This window comes from Haliaeetus leucocephalus, unplaced genomic scaffold, assembly GCF_000737465.1.
Source record: "Haliaeetus leucocephalus isolate CR32 unplaced genomic scaffold, Haliaeetus_leucocephalus-4.0 Scaffold384, whole genome shotgun sequence".
NCBI lineage: Eukaryota > Metazoa > Chordata > Aves > Accipitriformes > Accipitridae > Haliaeetus > Haliaeetus leucocephalus.
This window is the reverse complement of record NW_010972820.1, coordinates 8,978,126-8,998,262: the sequence shown is the minus strand read 5'-3', so window position 1 is coordinate 8,998,262 and position 20,137 is coordinate 8,978,126. Positions and strand designations below refer to the sequence as shown.

The 20,137-nt window shown below is 38.5% G+C and overlaps 1 protein-coding gene across 1 annotated transcript in view; it reads left to right on the top strand.

Annotated features, from left to right (window-relative positions):
• Positions 1 to 20,137, top strand: part of NT5DC1 (5'-nucleotidase domain containing 1) — a 148,881-nt gene that overhangs the window by 89,104 nt on the left and 39,640 nt on the right. Inside the window, exons 7-8 of the mRNA XM_010573436.1 lie at positions 9,310 to 9,484; positions 14,531 to 14,628. Coding sequence (XP_010571738.1) covers positions 9,310 to 9,484; positions 14,531 to 14,628 — 273 coding nt within the window. The remainder of the gene's footprint in view (positions 1 to 9,309; positions 9,485 to 14,530; positions 14,629 to 20,137) is intronic.

Below are 20,137 nucleotides of genomic sequence, written 5' to 3'. Positions count from 1 at the left end.
ATAAAGATGAAAAGTGAATAACCTGTTACAAATCTCCCTTATTGTCACATTCTTCTGTTGTCTTATTTTCTGATATGTTTTTCTGATACAATTTAAAATGCCTCATTTTACGCATAGTTCTTTCCCCTACTCCATTCGTGTGGTGTTTATTGCTTGCAGTTTCCCGTTGTCCATCAGGTTGTTGTTGAAGTGTGGATGTGCCATCTGTACAGGAATGTTAAGTAGCAAGCAAAACTGGAGTCTACATACAGCTCTTGGTCCGTCTGTACCCATCTGGAAAGTTTGCAACTGTAGACCCAGAGGTTGGAATTAACAACATTTGTTATTCTCAGTGCGCAGTTCCTGTAACAAATGCGTCAAAGTAGCTGGTGCATTCAAAGCTTCAAAAAGAGTTTCAGTTCCTCTCCAGAGCTATTTTAATTTGAGATCTACAGAAAAGGGGATTACCTGTAATCTCTTCTTGGTGGAGCAGTACAGATGAGTACGACTTTTAGTTTATCAGCAACCTGTAGTCTGGGTGTCATTATAAAATATCTGTGGACTGTATTTCCTCATTATGCATTTCATTTCTGCACCAAACATAACAGCATGTTTCATGCAAGCCAATGGACTCAATTAAGCCTCATCAGATGTATAAATAAAAATGTACTCCAATATTTGACTTCCTTTCAAATTAGGTGCCAGCATTTCTTTTAGACCACAGCAGCATTCTGAACAGATCCCACTTCCCACCTTCTTAGCTATATTCAGTTCAACAAAACAATTTCCTCCATCGTAAATTGTTTTGCAGTTTTTTTATGATGTGTTTTCCAGGGGATGTATTTTAGAGGTGTGTGAGTTGACCCCAGGTATTGTTTAACAGGCATTTGAGTATGCAAAGTTTGTTGGGAAAAGAAGGTGCTCAGTGCAAATAGTTATAATGTATATAGAATAATCACAAATATACTTCGATGGCAAAGAGCAAGCTTTTATGACCAATGAATGTGTAAGGGTCAGTAGCTTCAGCAATCTGAGTACAGGTGAAGATGGAGATTTCCAGAAAATTTATTGTCTCCCCATAAATATTAACACCATGGCAATACTTATATAACAAATGATCCATGTAAATCTTTAACAGGAGGAAAAAACGTGGATTTTGTTGCTTTGAGTAATCACTATATCACCTTTCTGTCTTTTACTTGCAAGCATAGGTAAGCGTGTTGCATGAATCCTATAAGAAGATATTCTTGACCATGGAACAAAACAGATTTTTCCACCTGTGGAATATTCACTCTAAATGTTCACACATTGCAGTAGGGATTATGAAGTTCTGAAGAATCAGACTGATTTAACTGAGTATGTTTTCCCAACAAATGGTAGTTACCTCTGCATGGGTTTAGTGCTCAGCCCGTGGGTTGCGAAAATGTCATCAGAAATTAATTGATCTCATACAGTTTGATAAATCTGGTCTGTTACACTGCAAACTAGCACGGTAATGTAAAGCAAGGACGTGAATTATTTTGAGAAAGAATTAATTTCCTCTAAAATGTAGCAATAGATCCTGTCCTACCTTCAAAGTACATCCTTTTTGCTTTGTAGTGTACTGTGGGAACATTGCTGTGTGTTGATGTAAATTTTAACATAAAACCAGAAGGAAAAGAAAAAACAAGGAAAGAAAGAAATGCTGTTTCCAAGTTTTGCGTATACAAAACTATGGAAGGTCATTCAAACTACCCTCATCTAGACACCTTTCTAACAAATGTCATGTGTTAGCAGTCCTCATGAAGTCAGCCTGCAAACTTTGCCACGTACCATGTGCTTCTCATTTTTTTTGTGTTGTTACCCTTTACTAAAGGAAGGGATCTGCAAGCATGGTTTGAGACAGGGCAAGGACTGCAGAGTGGGGCTAACTCTGGCAGTGGGAGAGGTTGTACCAGCAAGGTAGAAGTGGTCTGGGCTGGTCTCAGCCATTTGGGAACACTAATAAGAACAAATAACATTAAAATAGCCTGGCTTTCTCTTCCAGTGTCCGTGGGCCTCAACAAGAAGCAAGAATAACTCTACATGCAAAAAAACACGCAAGCATCTGACTGTGGCATTGCCCTCCTGGGAGCCTTGGCCGTTCTGCAGCCAGGACACTGCAGTGGGAGATGAGGCAGGACTGAGAAGCAAGAGGGTGAAGATTAGGGACAGACTGAATGGGGTCGTTCTTTCAGATGGGGGTGGGGGGAGTGTCAGGAAATGGTAGTTTTTAAGCTTGCTTAAAAGCCTTTTGGGAAAAAGTAGTTAACAAGTTAGGTTTTCAAGAAAAGATGCAGCCTCACCTTGAAGCTGACTCAGCCCTGAAACCTGCAGCCTTGAGGTTCTGGGCTGGCCATCGTAGCTATTCGGTCCACTGTGAAACACAGATAGCGGGGTGGCTGGGTGATGTTCAGCTAAGAGGTGGCAGAGCAGCAATAGCCTCTAATTTTGAAATTATAACTTCCTTTTAAATACAGCTAAAGGTCCTGTGCTGTTCCTGACAGCCTTTGGCATGGGAATCTCACCTCGGAAATGCGAGGGTGGGAGGGCGCGTGGTGGTTCCTGTCTCGTTATATCAGACCAGAAGAAACAACAGCCACTCTTGGCTTCCTTAGAAGAATCTCTAGTCGTTCAGCTGCCTTTTAGTTTGAGACCTATCTTTAGCTACCAAATCATTTTAATTTTTTGCAGTAAGCTTCTCATAGGCCACAGGAATAGAAAACAAGTAGAAGAGGAAGTGACCCATGAAATATTTGCAGAGGTGATGTTTTGTGTGTGTTCTGCTAAGTGTTTCGTTCAGTATATTAAATATTTATATAGCCCTGCAGTCACTATTAATCTAAGGAGTCATGTTTTCCCTAGCCCACCACGGATCCTTACCTTATGGTCACTCCCTTGAAATTAATCAAGGTGAACATAGAGTTGTCATCACTGGTAAATAGTTTATTATTTTAGAAAATACCATCTATTTCTGCCTGACCAGAGCTGGACATTGCTAAAAATATTGAGAAGGTTAATGTTACATGAGCTGTAAACATTTTCTTTAACAGATACACACGCAAAAGACAAAAATGTTCCTGTATTTCCATTGGTAATATGTGATTTGTTCAAAACTGAAGTGCCACATGCAGAGTGTTTACTTTGTGATAGTAAAAATCCATACTTTTCTGAGAATATAGGAGGAAAAGTTTCCTCTTTAATTTGATCTGACATACTAATACATGTTCCCTATCCATGGGTATGCATTATTAATAGAATACAACTTATCCTTAATACTGGTCTATTTTTTCATTATTCTTCATATTTCCTAGCTCCTCTCCTGTCTGATTTCTGTCATTTCTTCCATTTTCTTTCCCATTCTGTTCTACTTGAACATACAAGAGTAGCTTGAAAGATACTCTGCTTTGTAAGCAGCCTTATATATATATATATTATATATCTGAGCATACAAGCTAATTCTTAGCTACGACAAGCAGAGGTTCATCATGCTGCCAAGTTCGGCCTCATGATGGGCAGCGACTCACTGAGGTGTCATTCTGAATTCCTGGTCTCCACTGGCCAACCCACCCATACTCCTTTTTTTTCCTTCTTTCCTCCCACAAATGCTGCTTCTCTCTTTTTTTTTTCAGGTGAGAACGAGAGATTTGGTACCATAATACTAACATCTCCTTTGTCTCCAAACTCAGTATCCTCTTTTCATGTCTGCTCCTAGTTAACTAAGAGGTGTAAATAGCTAGTATTCTTCCTGCCTGAACTAGATCAGGATCCTTAACCCTTTGGTCTGTTAAGAAACTGCACAGTAAGGAGTTGAGACAATTGCAGAAAACATAAAAATAGAGAATACTTTACATCCATCACACTTCTTTATTTGCTCTATTGACATTTGCCTCTTCCTAACTTCCTATCTTCCTGGACTCTCATCCTTTTATTCTGTTTATAAACAACTTTATCTCCTGGAAGAAGGAGAGGGATGATTTATCTCTTCCTGCTGCTCCCTGCTCCTGATATCTGCCTGAAGCCAGGCCTCCAGAATGTAACCATATTTTGCCCAGTCATCCCTGCTTAATGCTTCACTCTCCTTTCTTATCTTGCTTTATGTTAACATTTCCTTCCTTCTGTCTCTCATTTTGCTTCTGCTGCTCCTACTAGAATACACACTTGAGCTTAAATGAAAGGAAGTGAAAGACAACTTGTCTAATGTAATTTTAACCATCACCCCCCTTTCTCCTCTACTTGCTTTCATGAAATGAAACTTAAATTCTTTTGCAAAATCTTCTGTAATGAAAGTATTTTTCTTGTGTTTCTGTTGAACACACATGTTAGTTGTTGGATATGTTTATTTAGACAAGAGAAGACGACAAAAACAATGGTCAAAGAAGTGTCTCTTCACTCTAAAAACCCAAAGTGCTGTAAGACTACAGCGGAAAGCAGTATACAATGAATGTAAGTTGTCTGCATCATTGTTGGTAGTAACACCTTATTTCAGCTCTACTCTGTTCATCAAATTAAGAACTGTTACCTACAAGCCTTCATTCAGACAAAAATTAGGGAGGAGGTGTAAGTTCTTACGTCAGAGCTGCAGAGAATCTGGCTATGGGCATTAATAGCTAAGCTATCAAATTGCCTTTCCATTTAAAAGAGAGAAAAGTCACATTCCCAAATACTACTTTCATTGTAAGAGATCGTTAGTTGTTAAAGCCACTAAATACAAGCTACAAATTGGCAGCTGAAAGTTTATTTTTCTTTGCTGAATTCTAGGGATTTTTTTAGCCTCATACCTCTCTGCTTAGCTAAATCGTATAAATAGCGGATAAATTCTTTCTAATTTAATCAAGTAGGTGCCCCTTAGAAGCAGTGACAATACTAAAAAATACACTGTGTTCCTGTGTTTTAGTTCTGGACTGAAACCTTGCCAGAAACATGCCTCTTGAACATTTGCCTTTTTTATAATCCAAGTAATAGTTAAGGGATGAAAACTGCAGTGTCCTGGTAGTGGGGATTTACAGACATTGAGTCCAAAGGAGTCCAGAGCCAGTGGGGTGTAAAGTGACCTTGCCAAAGAGAAGTGGTGTAATAAAGAGCACAAGAGAAATCCACAATTATTTTTTCCCCAAATAGAGGTATTGTATTAGCACATCAAACTGCATACTTCAATAAAGTAATTTCGCAACTGTAGTAGAGGAGGGCGGTTGGAATAAAGACTGGATTATTGTCTGTGCTGGACGACATCTGCCAGTCATTGCAAGCATTGTACAGGCTCTTTCTGAGTTTGGTCTGGGGGTTCTGCATTTCCAGCTATACATAATTCCCATCACACTTGCTATCACAGCCGTACTACAAGCAATTAAACTGTAAGGCAAGACGATGCAAAGAACATCTTGATCAAATTACAATGTCAGATGAGACAAGAAAAAACAAACCCCAAACTGGACACTAAGGCAACCTCTGATAATATACACAGAGGAAATTATATTGCTTTCAAAATACAACAGGACGTAGATCTGATAAGAGGTTCTGGCAGGACTTTAATATGCGGCAGTTCTAGACAACTCATTTTAATTGCTTATATTTCTGTCTTCTGCTTAAAAAGGAAATGTGTTTTTCTGGAAGGATACTTAATGGACTGCAAAGGCAATCATTTTTGAAAGTATTTGGAAGATGATTAGAAATCCCTACAGAGGCTAGTTGCTAATTTGCTATCCCACACTATATTTCAGAGATTTCAGATAAACTCCAAGTTGTTTAGTAACAAGAATGGAAACTGAAAAACTGCATTCGCTCCATGGCAACATACATGTAATAAATTACAATGTTGTGCATAAAATGCTTAGACATTTGCTTTCCTGCTCCACATCATTGGATTAAGTTTTCTCGTACAGTCACAGGGGTAAATATGTTGATTGTTATGTTGATTGTCACGGTCTTCTTGTTTCCATTTTTTTGATGATATGCTTTCTTGTATTTTGAGAAGGTGTTCACACTGCCAAAGAGCCAGAGGTTTCTAGTGTAGGCTTTGGCATGCATACAGATAACTGGCACCAATAACGAGATACATTTGAGGTGAAAGTTGGGACATTTGTTTTGTTATTGTTGTTTTGCTTTCACTGATTTGTGGGTACACGTTAATACATGTCAATATACATATAGGCGCATGCTAAGTGATATTCATAAAACAGGGAGATAAGAATGTAGAGATTTTATTTTAGGCAGTGTACACATAGCAAACTGTCAGTTGTAGATATGGTGGTGACCACAAGTCCCCCATTTTGATACAGTGAATTTGTGGACCAACAAAGCATCTCTAAAGCGTGCTGATAGTTCCATTTTTAAGAGTATTTTGAAACTTGGATGGTCCATAAGCATTATCGGGAGAGTACTGCAGGCTAGAGACATTTCTTACCTCTCAAGAATGGTGTTTATCTGAAGAATTACTTTTTTGTTTTTCAAGAACAGAGCTCTATGACAGTTGCATAAAATCACTCTTATTACCATTAACACACTTTCTCCTTTCTTCTGTTGGCTCTGGTAAAATTAGTTCTTTTCTGATTTTTCACTGACTCTTTGGTCAATAGAGTTTTCTTACTATTTTTATGGTTTTCCTGCTTTAGAAAAACAGAGTGCAGCATATGGCATAGTGGTAATATATACCCTGGGAAAAAATGCTTCATTTCTCGCTGTCAAATCATTCCATTTGTTTGTGAAGGCTTGACATGATGCTATTTCTCCATCACATGTTAATACTTCCACAACTCTTTTTGCTCAAGGTGCCTATGGCTCTGCTGTCCTCCTCAAAACTGGCTATTGGCCTGGGATAATGAGCGAGGTTTTCAGCTTTTATTTTATTTGGCTTTCAATAAAATCTTGCAAGCTTTGGTGGTTAAACTCCTTTACAGGTATGAGTATATATTCAACCAAATTGTCTTCACCAGATGCAATAGCCTGTTAGGAATTAAGTTAAACTCTACTTTCCCAGGCCATGTTGGCCTAATTAGAGTAGAGTATGCTTTAATGAGGGTTCTTCTAAGGTATCTCTGCCTGATATGGCAAACAGCCCAGAGGCAACCTTCAGATCCCAGTGTCAAGAATTGATTCATTGCTTGTCTGCAATTAACAGTTGGGCTTCAGGGTCTGGATAGAAAACTAGAATAAGACTCTCTTTCAGTTCATATGTTGAATCCAGAGTTGTTGACCTTTTCCAATACAGATGTAACTCAAAGGCCAAATATCATACATTTATCACATAGCAGATACTGCACAGAGTATGGACAAAGAAGACAGTGTTGATTAAATTTACTGAAAGTCGTTAAATTAGTTGCACATCAAAGAATGGTCAACAGAGGGTGGGAAGCATTTGATAAGGAAAGAAAAACAAGGAGTGTCCAACAGTAAAGTTCATAGAAAATAGATCTTTTTACCTTAGGGTAAAAAGAGTGATAGATCACTGTATATATAAGTGAACTTTGCCATCTTTCTTTTAAATTATTTGAACCTGTGAGAGCTAATGCCAAGCCTGCTTTGTTTGTGTCCCCCTTCATTCTCATATAATGTTGTGTGCTTTCCAAAACAACAAAGAAGAAAAATTGTCATAACATAGCATATGAAATATAATTACTAATGATAATACTGAAAAAAATGATGCAGCTTCCGCTTCTAAAAACTATATTTCTCATCCCAAACAATATTCATGCCCCAGGAAAGAGTGGGGGGAAACACTACAGGAAACCTGCTTTCATAAATCTGCTTTGTTTAATCAAAAAAATCATTGGTCTTGGCTAGCTCTCAAGGCAAATGTCATGGCATCCCATAATGCTGGCTGCAGGAACAGGCTCATATTCCTCTGGTACATGCTGTTATACAGCCTAACCTAAATACTATGAAGAACAGGAATAGTGACCTGGTTATGAGTTGGGAGATTTTGTTTGAGAGACTTTCCTCAGATATAATACTCCACTCTGTAGCTTTAGGGAAGAAATCTGTCAAGTCACAGTACAGAATAAGACATTTTTGCCTTCTGTCTAGTTCGAGTGATAACAGCCAATTCAAAACTTCTTTTGGAAGACTTTTTTTCCTGCCATCTGTAGAAGTTTGAATGTGTAATTTATGAAATAGTGTTATGTTTAGCACCCAGCATCTTTCAGTCTTTCTTAGATACTACTGTTTCAAACATACATGTTCTCTTTCATTAAATAGCTAAAGTTCAAGTGGTTTAAATCTTATTTTTTCAAACTAGAGAATAGCATTACTCACATACCAGAAGGCTAAGTAATGTCTGGGATTTATTAAATCATTCAGCAAAGTTGACCACAGACAGTTGCATATAGAACAAATCCTGGAAGAAAAATAATCTTCTATGATGATGTTCATTATACTATAACACACACAGACTGAGAGCCAAATACTTCGTATCATTTCTGTCTCTACAATTATTATATTTCTTTTTAGACCTTTAATTAGCTTGACATTTTTGGTTATAGAGAGTTTGAGCACAGAGGAAATTTGTAGTCTTAGGAATGATAAAAAAAGGTAAGTTCAATGTTAATTTGATGTCTTAGTAAAGCAGCTATGGGTTATAACAAGGTAAATATTTATTGGTGACTTTAATGAATAGGTAACCTTTACTGCCAACTTAGTGTTATTGCACACTTCTTAAAATCTTACATTCCAAGTGTATTTGCAAAATTCTATTGCTGTTATATTCTGCAAAAAGAGCATTATTGAAGCTGGAATTGGAATTGGGGGGTTTTTTGCATCTGTTCCTAGTATTTCACATACCTGTGAGTCTTTGCCAGTTTGTTTTATCAATCTTTCATAGATAAAGTACTAGTTGTAAAAAATGCAAAAAATGGATGCTATTGATCAGACTATGCTAACCTAAAGTGTCAGAAGTAACTGAACAGATGTTCTTGGGATTTTCAGGTCCTTACCATTTTCTAAACATTAAACTCATTTTAAAATAACAAATTCAGTATCCAGAAATTGGGCAAAGGCAACAGGAAGTAATTACTTGCTGTGTAAGACTATAATCTGTAATTTATGTATTATTTACTCTTATGAGCAAAAGAGCATCGAGAAAATAACTACGGAAATTCCATAATAAAAGAGAAAAGTCATACAAACTTCTTTCTGCTACAGTGTATCCTCTTGGTTTGATTGGGTTTTGGTTTATATTGAGTTAGAACCCAGGGAAAATTTTAAACTTTGCTTCGCCTTTTTACAATTGTATTGTTTGCACATAAAAGGGTATTTTGTGTGGATTAAGTGGTTTGTGAGCAGGATTGGATAATACATAATTATGTTTTAATTTTTCAGAAGACTGTGGGACATATTTCCCAGAAGTGAAAAATCACCCAGACAAATATTTACAAACATGTCCTGAGTCTGTAAAAAAGTGGCTGAAACAACTGAAGAGTGCTGGGAAGATTCTGCTATTAATTACTAGTTCTCACAGTGACTATTGCAGGCTCCTGTGTGAACATATTCTTGGGTAAGTGCAATGTCCATTTCAAATTATATCTGCCAGACAGCAACTGGAGATAAGCCCGAGCTACAGGGAAGTTAATTTGAGTTTCTTGATGTGTTGTGAATTATTTGGATCTGAGGTTTCTGGTGGGCCTCTCCCCACTAGAGTGTTACAGGGTACTCGAGGCAAAGTAGTCCATCTGTGAGCCTGTGAGCTGTATCTGACCCACAGCTCACTTATATCTGCATCTTTTCCAGGCATCATGATGGGATTGAAGATGACAGGGAATATTTTCAGGCCAACACTCAATACATAATCTGAATCCCAATTTTATCATAAGTTTTTGCTAGACTCTCTTATTCAAGCCACTTCCTTTCTGTGCTTCTCCAGTGGTGACCGCAAGTAGTAGTAATATTTCATTTCCTTGCAGTAAATCTGCATGGAAAAGCTTACAGATACTTCTTCCCAATGGTGTTTTCCAAGAGGTGGTTGTGCATGAGAAATGTGCATTTACAGATCATAACAGAAAAGATAAAACAGGTAGTTCGTTGCACTTAGTGATTGGTTGAGATTGTAGCTGCTCATCACAACAGCTATTTTTAGCTGTAATGTTAAGAACATGACCGGTCAAGTCAAATTCAGTGAAATTCAGCAGAACCATCACTTACACCCCTAGAAACAAATTAATCAGTGATGCAAATAGCTAGGTGGGTGACACGGTGAGGCTATGTAATAAATGAATCAAAGAAACAAAGTAGGGCAATGCGAGCCGACCTTGGCTATCTGGATATGCAAGGGAACAGCAGAGTGAATACAGCGATGCAGTAAGAAAACCACGGGTAAGGTGAAAAACTGAGCTACCTTCCAAAACCAGTCCTGCCAGTATCACTTCTCTTTTGTACTTGCTGGATTAAATACTAAATGGAGCATCAGCTGTGCCAGTTCTCACTGCCTTGCATGAACATTATACTTGCTTATTTGAGGGGAAAATCTACCTCCTCACAAAATGCAATTCTCCTTATGAGTAAGACGGCTGTGATTAACTCTTTTGTGTAGTTCTGTCTAGTTGTTTGCTGACTGAAAATTTGGTATAAAACTAAATTCTTGGCCACATATAATGATTTTGGCTTTCTTTTTCCTCGGTGAATAATGTTTCAGCTGTTTAAGGCAGCTGTAGAGATCCTGCTGGAAGACAGTAAGCAATGTAGCAGAGAGGGTCAGTTGCCTTTCAACAGACAGAAAAGAGATGTTCTGCTAGAAGGATACTGGATCACCCTCTTTCCACATAAGTGTAGGATGTTCTACAGTGTTTGTTACAATCATATTTTCCAGTGACTCATGCAATGTGGCTTCCAAGACATCTTCTGGAGAACTGACTACTCCACTGTCCATTAGACGTTACTGAAGTCTTTTTTTCCTGAAAAAAATTCTAAACATTTTATTGCTTTTGTTTGTTGCATACCTCTTATATCAGACAATAATACTCTACACACCAATGCTGCTTTTTGCAGTACTGGAATATAGTCTAGGTTCACACGTATTATCTCTACCCTTAACTTTCATTTGACCAGGCTATCTGCATTTTATTCTTGACATCAACACTTATGAATTATGTCTATGTAGTCCTTCATTAATTTCTTTCCCTACTTCTTTTAGTTAATCAATATGATACTGTGAAGTTCAGAACTGTGTAGTATTACATCAAAAAAACCCAAGGATAAAGATGAACAGTGGAGATGTGTGTGAAGTTTTAGCCTCTTACTCCTGATATTATTACCTTGTAACTGTTAACTTTTTTGCACTTTATTTAAGAGTTCCTTTTTGGCTAAGAAATTATTGTCCACATAAAATCAGCGCTGGGAAATTCATGCTTAAGTGTACAATTTACCATTTCAAGAGCAAACTATCCCAGTTGTGTTCATCTGACCAAGCAGTCCTTAAATGAAAGACATTTTGTTAAGGACAGAGGAAGGCTAAGAGAAAATCTCATGTGGAAATAAAATGAGAACAGTTTCCCAGCCAGAGCACACACATATTGCTGGGATCAGTGTATAAGGCATGCAAACCTATAGAAGCAAGTGCCAGTTCATTCACACAAGTAGCAACATCATGGTGTGAGTTTTCAGGCTTACCTACCATGAGAATGCATGTCCAGTTAACTGAACGTTTAAGTGTTGGCAGGAGCACACCTAAAGATGAGTCAGTCATCACCTAGTCACTGAAGCCGAGTGTCATTTCACCTTTTCATGAATGTTAGCCATCAAAAAGCTAGGAATTTTTTGAAGCTGGTCATTTTGGTTCCCTCTGTGGTTAGTGGAGAGAAGACACTGGGCATCATCCTTGGCGATTCATTCTGTACCATAGAATTATGTCTGAAATAAGTGGGATGAATTGCCTTCTAAGAATGTGGATGTTTCTCCCTTGGCTCTGTCTGTGGTGTAGATCACTAGCTGTGAATTCAGCATACAATTTTTAGATGGCTAAAGTTATGTGAGATGCATCCTATCCTTTGTCTTAGCCATTTACTGTAACCACAGACCACTATACTAAGCACAAGCAGTAACTGGAATGGATTTTATCATGTATAATGTTACGTAGTAATGTAACACAAGGTACAGGCTCTCATAAAATCAGTAGTTTTTTACAGAAGATTTAGTATGATTCAAAAAAGACCATAGATAACACCTCTCTTCACACAAAACATAGATTTTTCTTCAACAAATCAATAAAAAGTTAACCAAATGTTGTGAAAACTGTTCTGTTTCAAATTTTTTACACAAAGTACTCACGACTGTTCCCACAAGTCTTCGTTGTGCTCCTGAAGTGTTGGCTTTATTTGGAAAGTTCAAGCTTAACTTACCCATGGAAGCATTATTTGCGCTGTATGCTAATTTGAAAAGTTTGCCTCTATCAATACTTTTCACCTAAGGACAGAAGAGCCATGCCTGTTTGCTCAGCTTCTGAAATCTTCCACACAGAAGCTAATTTTAAAAACATACCATTGTCATATTCGATACTGGTTCTTTTAAAAAGGTAGAGGTTTACCTATGGTCACAAGTGGAGAAAAGTAGACAAAGCTAAAATTTTGTTAGAGGAAGGAAATTTAAAGACATTCTGTGTTAAGGCTGGAATGTAATTTAGAGCACAAAATAAAAGCTTGAAGATAAGCTCATAAGGAGAGCATTCAGTTATTTGTTAAGATATCTCAGTTTCATAGGAGATTGTAGATTATTTGAAAATTACACAGTTAGCTAGTTTAGTTCCAGTAAACTTCCTCTACTGTTGATAGCATTTTAGTGCCTGTACCCATCCTGGGCTTGCCCTCTGTGACATCTTTATTCCATGCAAGAGTATCCATCATTTTTTGGATGCTATAGACAGTAAAATCACCTAAGCAATGAAACATTTATAATAACATAAAATATGTCATAGATGGGGAATGTTTATGTTTTCCAATAATTAAAAAAAAACACTTTTTAAGCAACATTTGTCTAATTTTATATTTTAGTAACTTCAAATCTTGTAGGTAGGCATTATTGTTGTTATTTCTTGCTCTGGTTCCCAGTTTGATGATGTAATAATCATAGAATCACAGAATGGTTTGGGTTGGAAGGGACCTTAAAGATGACCTAGTTCCAACCCCCCTGCCATGGGCAGGGACACCTTCCAGTAGACCAGGTTGCCCAAAGCCCCATCCAACCTGGCCTTGAACACTGCCAGGGAGGGGGCATCCACAGCCTCTGGGCAACCTGTTCCAGTGCCTCACCACCCTCACAGGGAAGAACTTCTTCCTTACATCTCATCTAAATCTACCCTCTCTCAGTGTAAAGCCATTACCCCTTGTCCTATCACTACGTGCCCTTGTAAGAAGTCCCTCCCCATCTTTCCTGTAGCCCCCTTTAGGTACTGGAAGGCTGCTATAAGGTCTCCCCAGAGCCTTCTCTTCTCCAGGCTGAACAACCCCAACCCTCTCAGCCTGTCTTCATAGGAGAGGTGCTCCAGCCCTCTCATCATCTTCGTGGCCCTCCTCTGGACTTGCTCAAATAAGTGAGGTTAGATTACTTAAAATAAAGACCCTTGCTAGAGTAGGAATAACTGGCATCTCCAGAAATAGTCCATCTCATGGTAAGACAGGTGGCATGAGTGTTCCCCAGGATTCCCTATTTTTCCTATTGGCTTTGAATGTTACTGACTTGTATACAGGTCTCTAAAAACACCTCAATATAAATATGTCCCACTTATATACCATGCTGAAACATTCAATCCCATTTAAATTAGTGGGATTTCCACAGTTCAGATATCAATCTGTATTCTTATGGACCTAATGGTCTTTGAAAAATCTGAATTTAGTGGTGGGATTCAGCTGGCAGATTAAGACTCGTACTTGGTAGGTGTTTATTTGTGAGCCACATGTCTAACTTCCCTGTAGCCAGCAGGGATTTACTCAGAGCAGCTAGTGGAGGCTGAAGGAAGAGTTCAGCTAACATAATGGCATTTCAACTTCAGGGTATGTGAAACCACCCTTTAGACTTAACTGGCTGTGTTAATTAGATCTCTGTTGACTATGGTGGCATCTTAGACCCCCATTAGGCCTGTGCGTACATACAGTATTGATACCAACAATATAAGCACCTGTGTTTAAGTGTCTTCAATCTTCAGTTACTTCCTACCCCGTCACTTGACTTCATATATTCTGCTTTATAAGGAAAATCACTCATTTACACCTTTCTATACTTGCCTATGCATATGTTGTCACCTGAGATTAAAATATGTCATCTGTTGCATGTTCTCCTGCGATTTAAAAACTCCCTGGGCCAAGGAACATCTTTTTACAAATAATAAGTGATCCTGAAGGTACAGCACTGTGGGTTATCAGCCAGCTGTCTTCTCACTTTTGGCAACCTCAGGAAGAGAAGGGCAGTAGTGACACTGAACAAGCATCGGAAAAAAAACTGACAGAAGAAATCCCTTAAATAAGTGGTTTGCTATTTTCTTAAGTCTTAAAGAGTATTTAGTGGCATCTTAAGCTAATTCATTAGTTTAATTAATTCAATTTCCTTTACTTTCTAGGAACGATTTTGAAGAGTATTTTGACATTGTGATCACAAATGCTTTGAAACCTGGTTTCTTCTCCCATACCCCAAACCAAAGACCCTTCCGAACTCTTGGTAAGTTGCAATCATGAGTACCTTCTCATCTGCTTACCTCTATCCAAAAAAAAAAAAAAAAGAGAAATAAAAGTAAGAGGACTGGACAACTGGACAGCATATTTTGAAAATCTAGCACTGGGGGGAAACATGAGCTCTACACAAGAATCTTCCAGAGATATAAGTAAAAATTTCTCTTAAGACTGAGGAGCACTGAGATATTAAGAATTACAGTACTGAGGACCATGAACAGGCAGAGCTGCGACAGTAATTAAAAATGGCATCAGGGCTCAGATATTGCATCATTAATGAAAAAGTAAGAATCCTTTTCTTTATTGTGCTGACAAGGTCATACACAGAAAATGAAATTTAGTTCTGGGAAAAAACACAGCAGAAATATTTCAAGAATTTAAAGGAAATTCAAAGAACGGTACAAATAAAATTGCAAGGCTGAAGGAAATGATTTATGGTGGAAATCTAACAGTATTAAATGTGTGTATTTTGGCTAAATAATGACAGAGTAGGTGAAAAGGAAGTGCCTGTGTACCCACTTAATTTAATTAAAACATTCTGAAACGTTTGGCAATGTTGTCCATTAGGTAATTAAGGTTGTAACAAAAGAGGTTTATAGGAGCAGTGTTCATTGAACTACAAATAACAACAGTAACATGGCTGAAGACGGTTCATTTTCCATATTTTGGTAAATACCTTTATGATTAAGTGTTACCTGAAAATTAATCTTATATCCAAAATAGCATAAGTCAGCATATATTGAACTATATTTTAGCATTTTATGACAGGAAAGTCAGCTGTTCCAGCCCAAAATAAATTTTGCCTGTGGAACTTTTACAGTAAAACTAAAATGAGCAGTGGAAATGTATATTGAAACTGCATTTTAATGTTTCACATATTTATATAAGAAAGTAAGGAAGAAATATCTTAAATGTGATTTTTAAAGGATTAGTTCAAATAGGAAACTGCCAAGTTGACAATTTGAAAAAAAATAAGCTCAGAAGGGAAACTGAAACTATTTGTATGAAAAGGGGGCGGGGTGGGGAGGGCAAAAACATAAAGGGTGAAACAGGCACAGTTCTGCAAGCATTTTATTTAGATTCATATAATGCAAATTGAAAATAAAATGTAATTCACTTTAGATTTTTTTTTAAACAATCTGATTAGCCTGACTTCCTAAGGAAATCCTGCTGTGTCCCTCTGTCAGTAATCCAGCCAGCAACTTTGGAACCTATTGGCCAGTTTCAGTAAATTTAATAGACAGCCAAAAAGCTCAAAGATATTTTGACAAGGTTTTTTTGTGCAAACAAGGGCAGAACAGAGGGAGAAGACTTGAAATTACTGTCTGCGTTGAGAAATAGCGTAGCATTAGCTTAATCACCTTATAGATTGTAAGTACCAATTTCCATGAAGCTTGTTTCTTTCTCATGTGTTCAAACAGGAACAGCATTCCCTGGAGTCCTCTTACTGAATTAACTGGTTTTCATTCATTTTATATTTTGGCATTGCAAAGAGGCTCAAGTGAGGGTTGATCAATCATTACATGAATACCTTATTAATGCAGAATAAAAAGTAGTTTCTGTTCTGGAGCCCTCACTATCTAAATAGATAAAGGACACAAAGATAACTAAAGCAATCATCAGATAAATAATTTGCTGAAACCGCTAACCTGTGAATGGATTTTTTTTATATATATGTATTTGTATTCGATTGACAGTAACTGGTTTCTTCTGAAAGACCAACCAGAACATTCAAAGCAAAGAATTATACATTTAGGACACGTTTTGAGAGACACGTTTTGAAGTAGTGAAGAGCTTGTTTAAGAGTACGTGAAGTTTAAACCATCAAAATAGGAGCAATTCTATGAGAAAATGTCTGAAATAATAATATATTTTTATAACGTATCTTTTGCTGCCCTCCCTCTGTCTTCCTCCCAATAAATGTATAGCTTCAGGGTAGGCACTGATAGTTTCAAACAGTCACCGCAGATACCAAGGAACACAGCTCATTTCTGAAACTGCATATGGTGGAGCTTCTAATACATTGCGGGGGGCAGTTTTCCAGTTTCCAGAATTTTTTTAAGGCTTTCTTTCATAGCACAACCACTGAAATTTCAGAATTTCAGTTTCTAGTTTCTGTCTTACTTTTGCCACAATAGACCAGGCAGAATAAGAGTTTAGCCCCTGTGCTTCAGACCCTCTCTTCTCTGAGACCACTGGACATAATATATCAGGGAGACAAAATTTCCTTATTTTTGCTTTGAAATAGGAAAAAAAGTAGAGGTGGACATCACAGTAAATTTTTTCTTAAATCACAAAGAGTAAACTTTTGTTAGTGTAATTTAGGGAAAAAAGATGCGGTAAGTGATACAAATCATGTTCCGTGAAGAAATTTGTTGCAGAAAATGAACTGAAGTAACTCCTTATCAATCCTACCCATTTCTCCAGGGCTGAGTTTCAGCCATGTTCTTCCACCCAACAATGGGTCCAAATTACAATAAATTCCCAATAATACCATATTCCCTTCTATTCCAAAGGAATTGTGTTATAAATGGACTTAAGGCACAAAATATGGAATGTGTTCTTAATTTCAAACACCCCAAGTGTTGCATTATGTACTGGAGCTAAATTTTAGTTACATATAACAGGATTTTTGCTGCAGATTTACTAAGGGGAAGGTTTTGAAGTTTACTAAAGAGAAGGATAAATTCTTTTCAGTGAATAATTTCAAAAAGGCGTGTGGTGGGCTGACCCTGGCTGGATGGCAGGTGCCCACCAAAGCTGCTCTATCACTCCTCTCCCCAGCTGGACAGGGGAGAGAAAATATAATGAAAGGCTTGTGGGTTGAGATAAGGACAGGGAGAGATCACTCACCAATTACTGTCATGGGCAAAACAGACTCAAGCTGGGAAAAAAAATTAATTTAATTTATTACCAATCAAATCAGAGTAGGGTAATGAGAAATAAAACCAAATCTTAAAATACCTTCCCCCCACCCCTCCCTTCTTCCCAGGCACAGCATCACTCCTGATTTTTTCTACCTCCTCCCCCTTCAGTGGAGCAGGGGGACAGGGAATGGGGGTTGCCATCAGTTCATCACACATTGTCTCTGCCACTCCTTCCTCCTGAAGGGGCAGGAGTCATCACACTCTTCCTCTGCTCCAGCGTGGGGTCCCTCCCACGGGAGACAGTCCTCCAAGAACTTCTCCAACGTGGGTCCTTCCCACGGGCTGCAGTTCTTCATGAACTGCTCCAGCGTGGGTCCCTTCCACGGGCTGCAGTCCTTCAGGCACAGACTGCTCCAGCGCGGGTCCCCCACGGGGTCACAAGTCCTGCCAGAAAACCTGCTCCAGCGTGGGCTCCTCTCTCCACGGGGCCACAGGTCCTGCCAGGAGCCTGCTCCAGCGTGGGCTTCCCACGGGGTCACAGCCTCCTTCGGGCACCCACCTGCTCCGGCGTGGGGTCCTCCCTGGGCTGCAGGTGGAGATCTGCTCCCCCGTGGACCTCCCTGGGCTGCAGGGGGACAGCCTGCCTCCCCATGGTCTTCATCACCACGGGCTGCAGGGGAATCTGCTCTGATGCCTGGAGCATCTCCTCCCCTCCTTCTGCACTGACCTGGGGGGCTGCAGGGCTGGTGCTCTCACATTTTCTCACTCCTCTCTCTGGCTGCAGTTTCTGTGCCACAGCAACTTCTCAAATCTGTTCTCCCAGAGGCGCTACCACCATCGCTGATGGGCTCGGCCTTGGCCAGCGGCGGGTCGGTCTTGGAGCCGGCTGGCATTGGCTCTGTCGGACATGGGGGAAGCTTCCAGCAGCTTCTCACAGAAGCCACCCCTGTACCCCCCTGCTACCAAAACCTTGCCACATAAACCCAATACAAGGTGGCTATGTTCAGTAAACATTTGAAGGAGGATAAGAAATAGGACAAGATGACAAAGGAGGCATTGTCTAGAAATGTGATATTGGATAACTGCTCTGCAGAAATGTTTTTTCAGTAAAGTAATTTTAGAACTAATCCGTTTCGAAACCACGAAAAAAATTTTTAATTGCAAAATTAAAAGTTCATCAATGCTTCATTTGAGTTTCAAGACATGCATCATTTAAAGCAACCAAAACACTGTTTGAAATCTTAAAAGATTCGTGTGACTGCTTTTTATTGAATGGAGGTACTGAAAAGCACAATAATTAATTATTTAATTTGCATCATTTTCTTTCAAAGTACCATTCTGTCGAATGGAGGAACACTTTATATGTATCTTTCCAGGTTTTAGAACAGCAACATTTATTTTTACCTGGCAAAACTGTTTTTCTATTTAGGTGTAGCTTATGTAGCAAAGCACATAGTTTATGAGTACAATGCTATACAAAAAAACTTTACTCCCATAATATGAATACCCCATATTTACTTGTTATTGACAAGGTTACATTTTCTTTTACACAGGGAAATTCTTTAAATGGTTCTTGAAAGTACTAGTAGTATCTTGAGCTATTGGATCTAAGGATCAAGTTGAAAATGTTTGTATAAATCCTATGTTGAAAATGTAGGATTTTCTTTGCTTTCAACAGCTACATCCAGCTTAAAATAATATATCATTCCATGAAGGACTTGAAGGAATACAAATAACAAATATAGTTGTGACTCATCTGATAATCTGCAGTACACCAAGATTTCTGTAACATTTGACAACAGAGCTTTCCCTTTATCACATCACTCGTTAATGTTTGTCAAATTACTAGCCTGACTGCCAGTTCTGATCATTGTTGAACATATTTTTTAGAATGCAAAATTAAAATAGAAATGCTAAAGGCAGCCCTAAATTCCCTGAGAGCCTTCTATATCTCTGTATGCACAGGGAATTCTCACTTGGTCAGTCCTAAATAAGACTTTTGTATCTTTTGTTTCCAGCTCAGGAACAGTTACTGTCTTTTTTGATCTGTTTTTTTGATAAACTGAAAATGTGTTGCTGACTGTTCAGTGTCTGAATGTACAATGCATATTTAAGAGTGTATGATATCTTCATATATGTGTGTACATATATGTACAGGCGGAAAACAACCCTATGTATGGAGTGCCAGTGGATGCCGTATTTCTGTGAGATCGCGTGCCCTTATCCAACGTCCAGAGAAACAAACCCGCTCTCCTTCTCCTGCAGAGAGTCTCAGGTTTTCAAAGCCCACTTTCAATTGCACTTCCAGGCTGTCTGCCTTACTCCCGCACTTGAATTTCTGTCCAGCTTATGGTGCCTCTGCTACATGATGTAGCCCCCAATTTAGGAAACTCTCAGTTCTCCAATTTTTTACAATTCTCTGGAAACTGCCACTTTAACAACTCACTGCAGAAGCTTTTTTCCTCCCTCAGTCATTCTTCTCTAGCCTTCTAAAATACAGGAAAATGCTATAAACTGAAAGAACCAATTAGAAAAGAAAATAAGGGGACAGGATATAAAATGACATACTTCTAGACTGAAGACTGTCTTTGATTATTAAGGGCTTCGAGTCTTCAGAAGGCGGCGGTGATC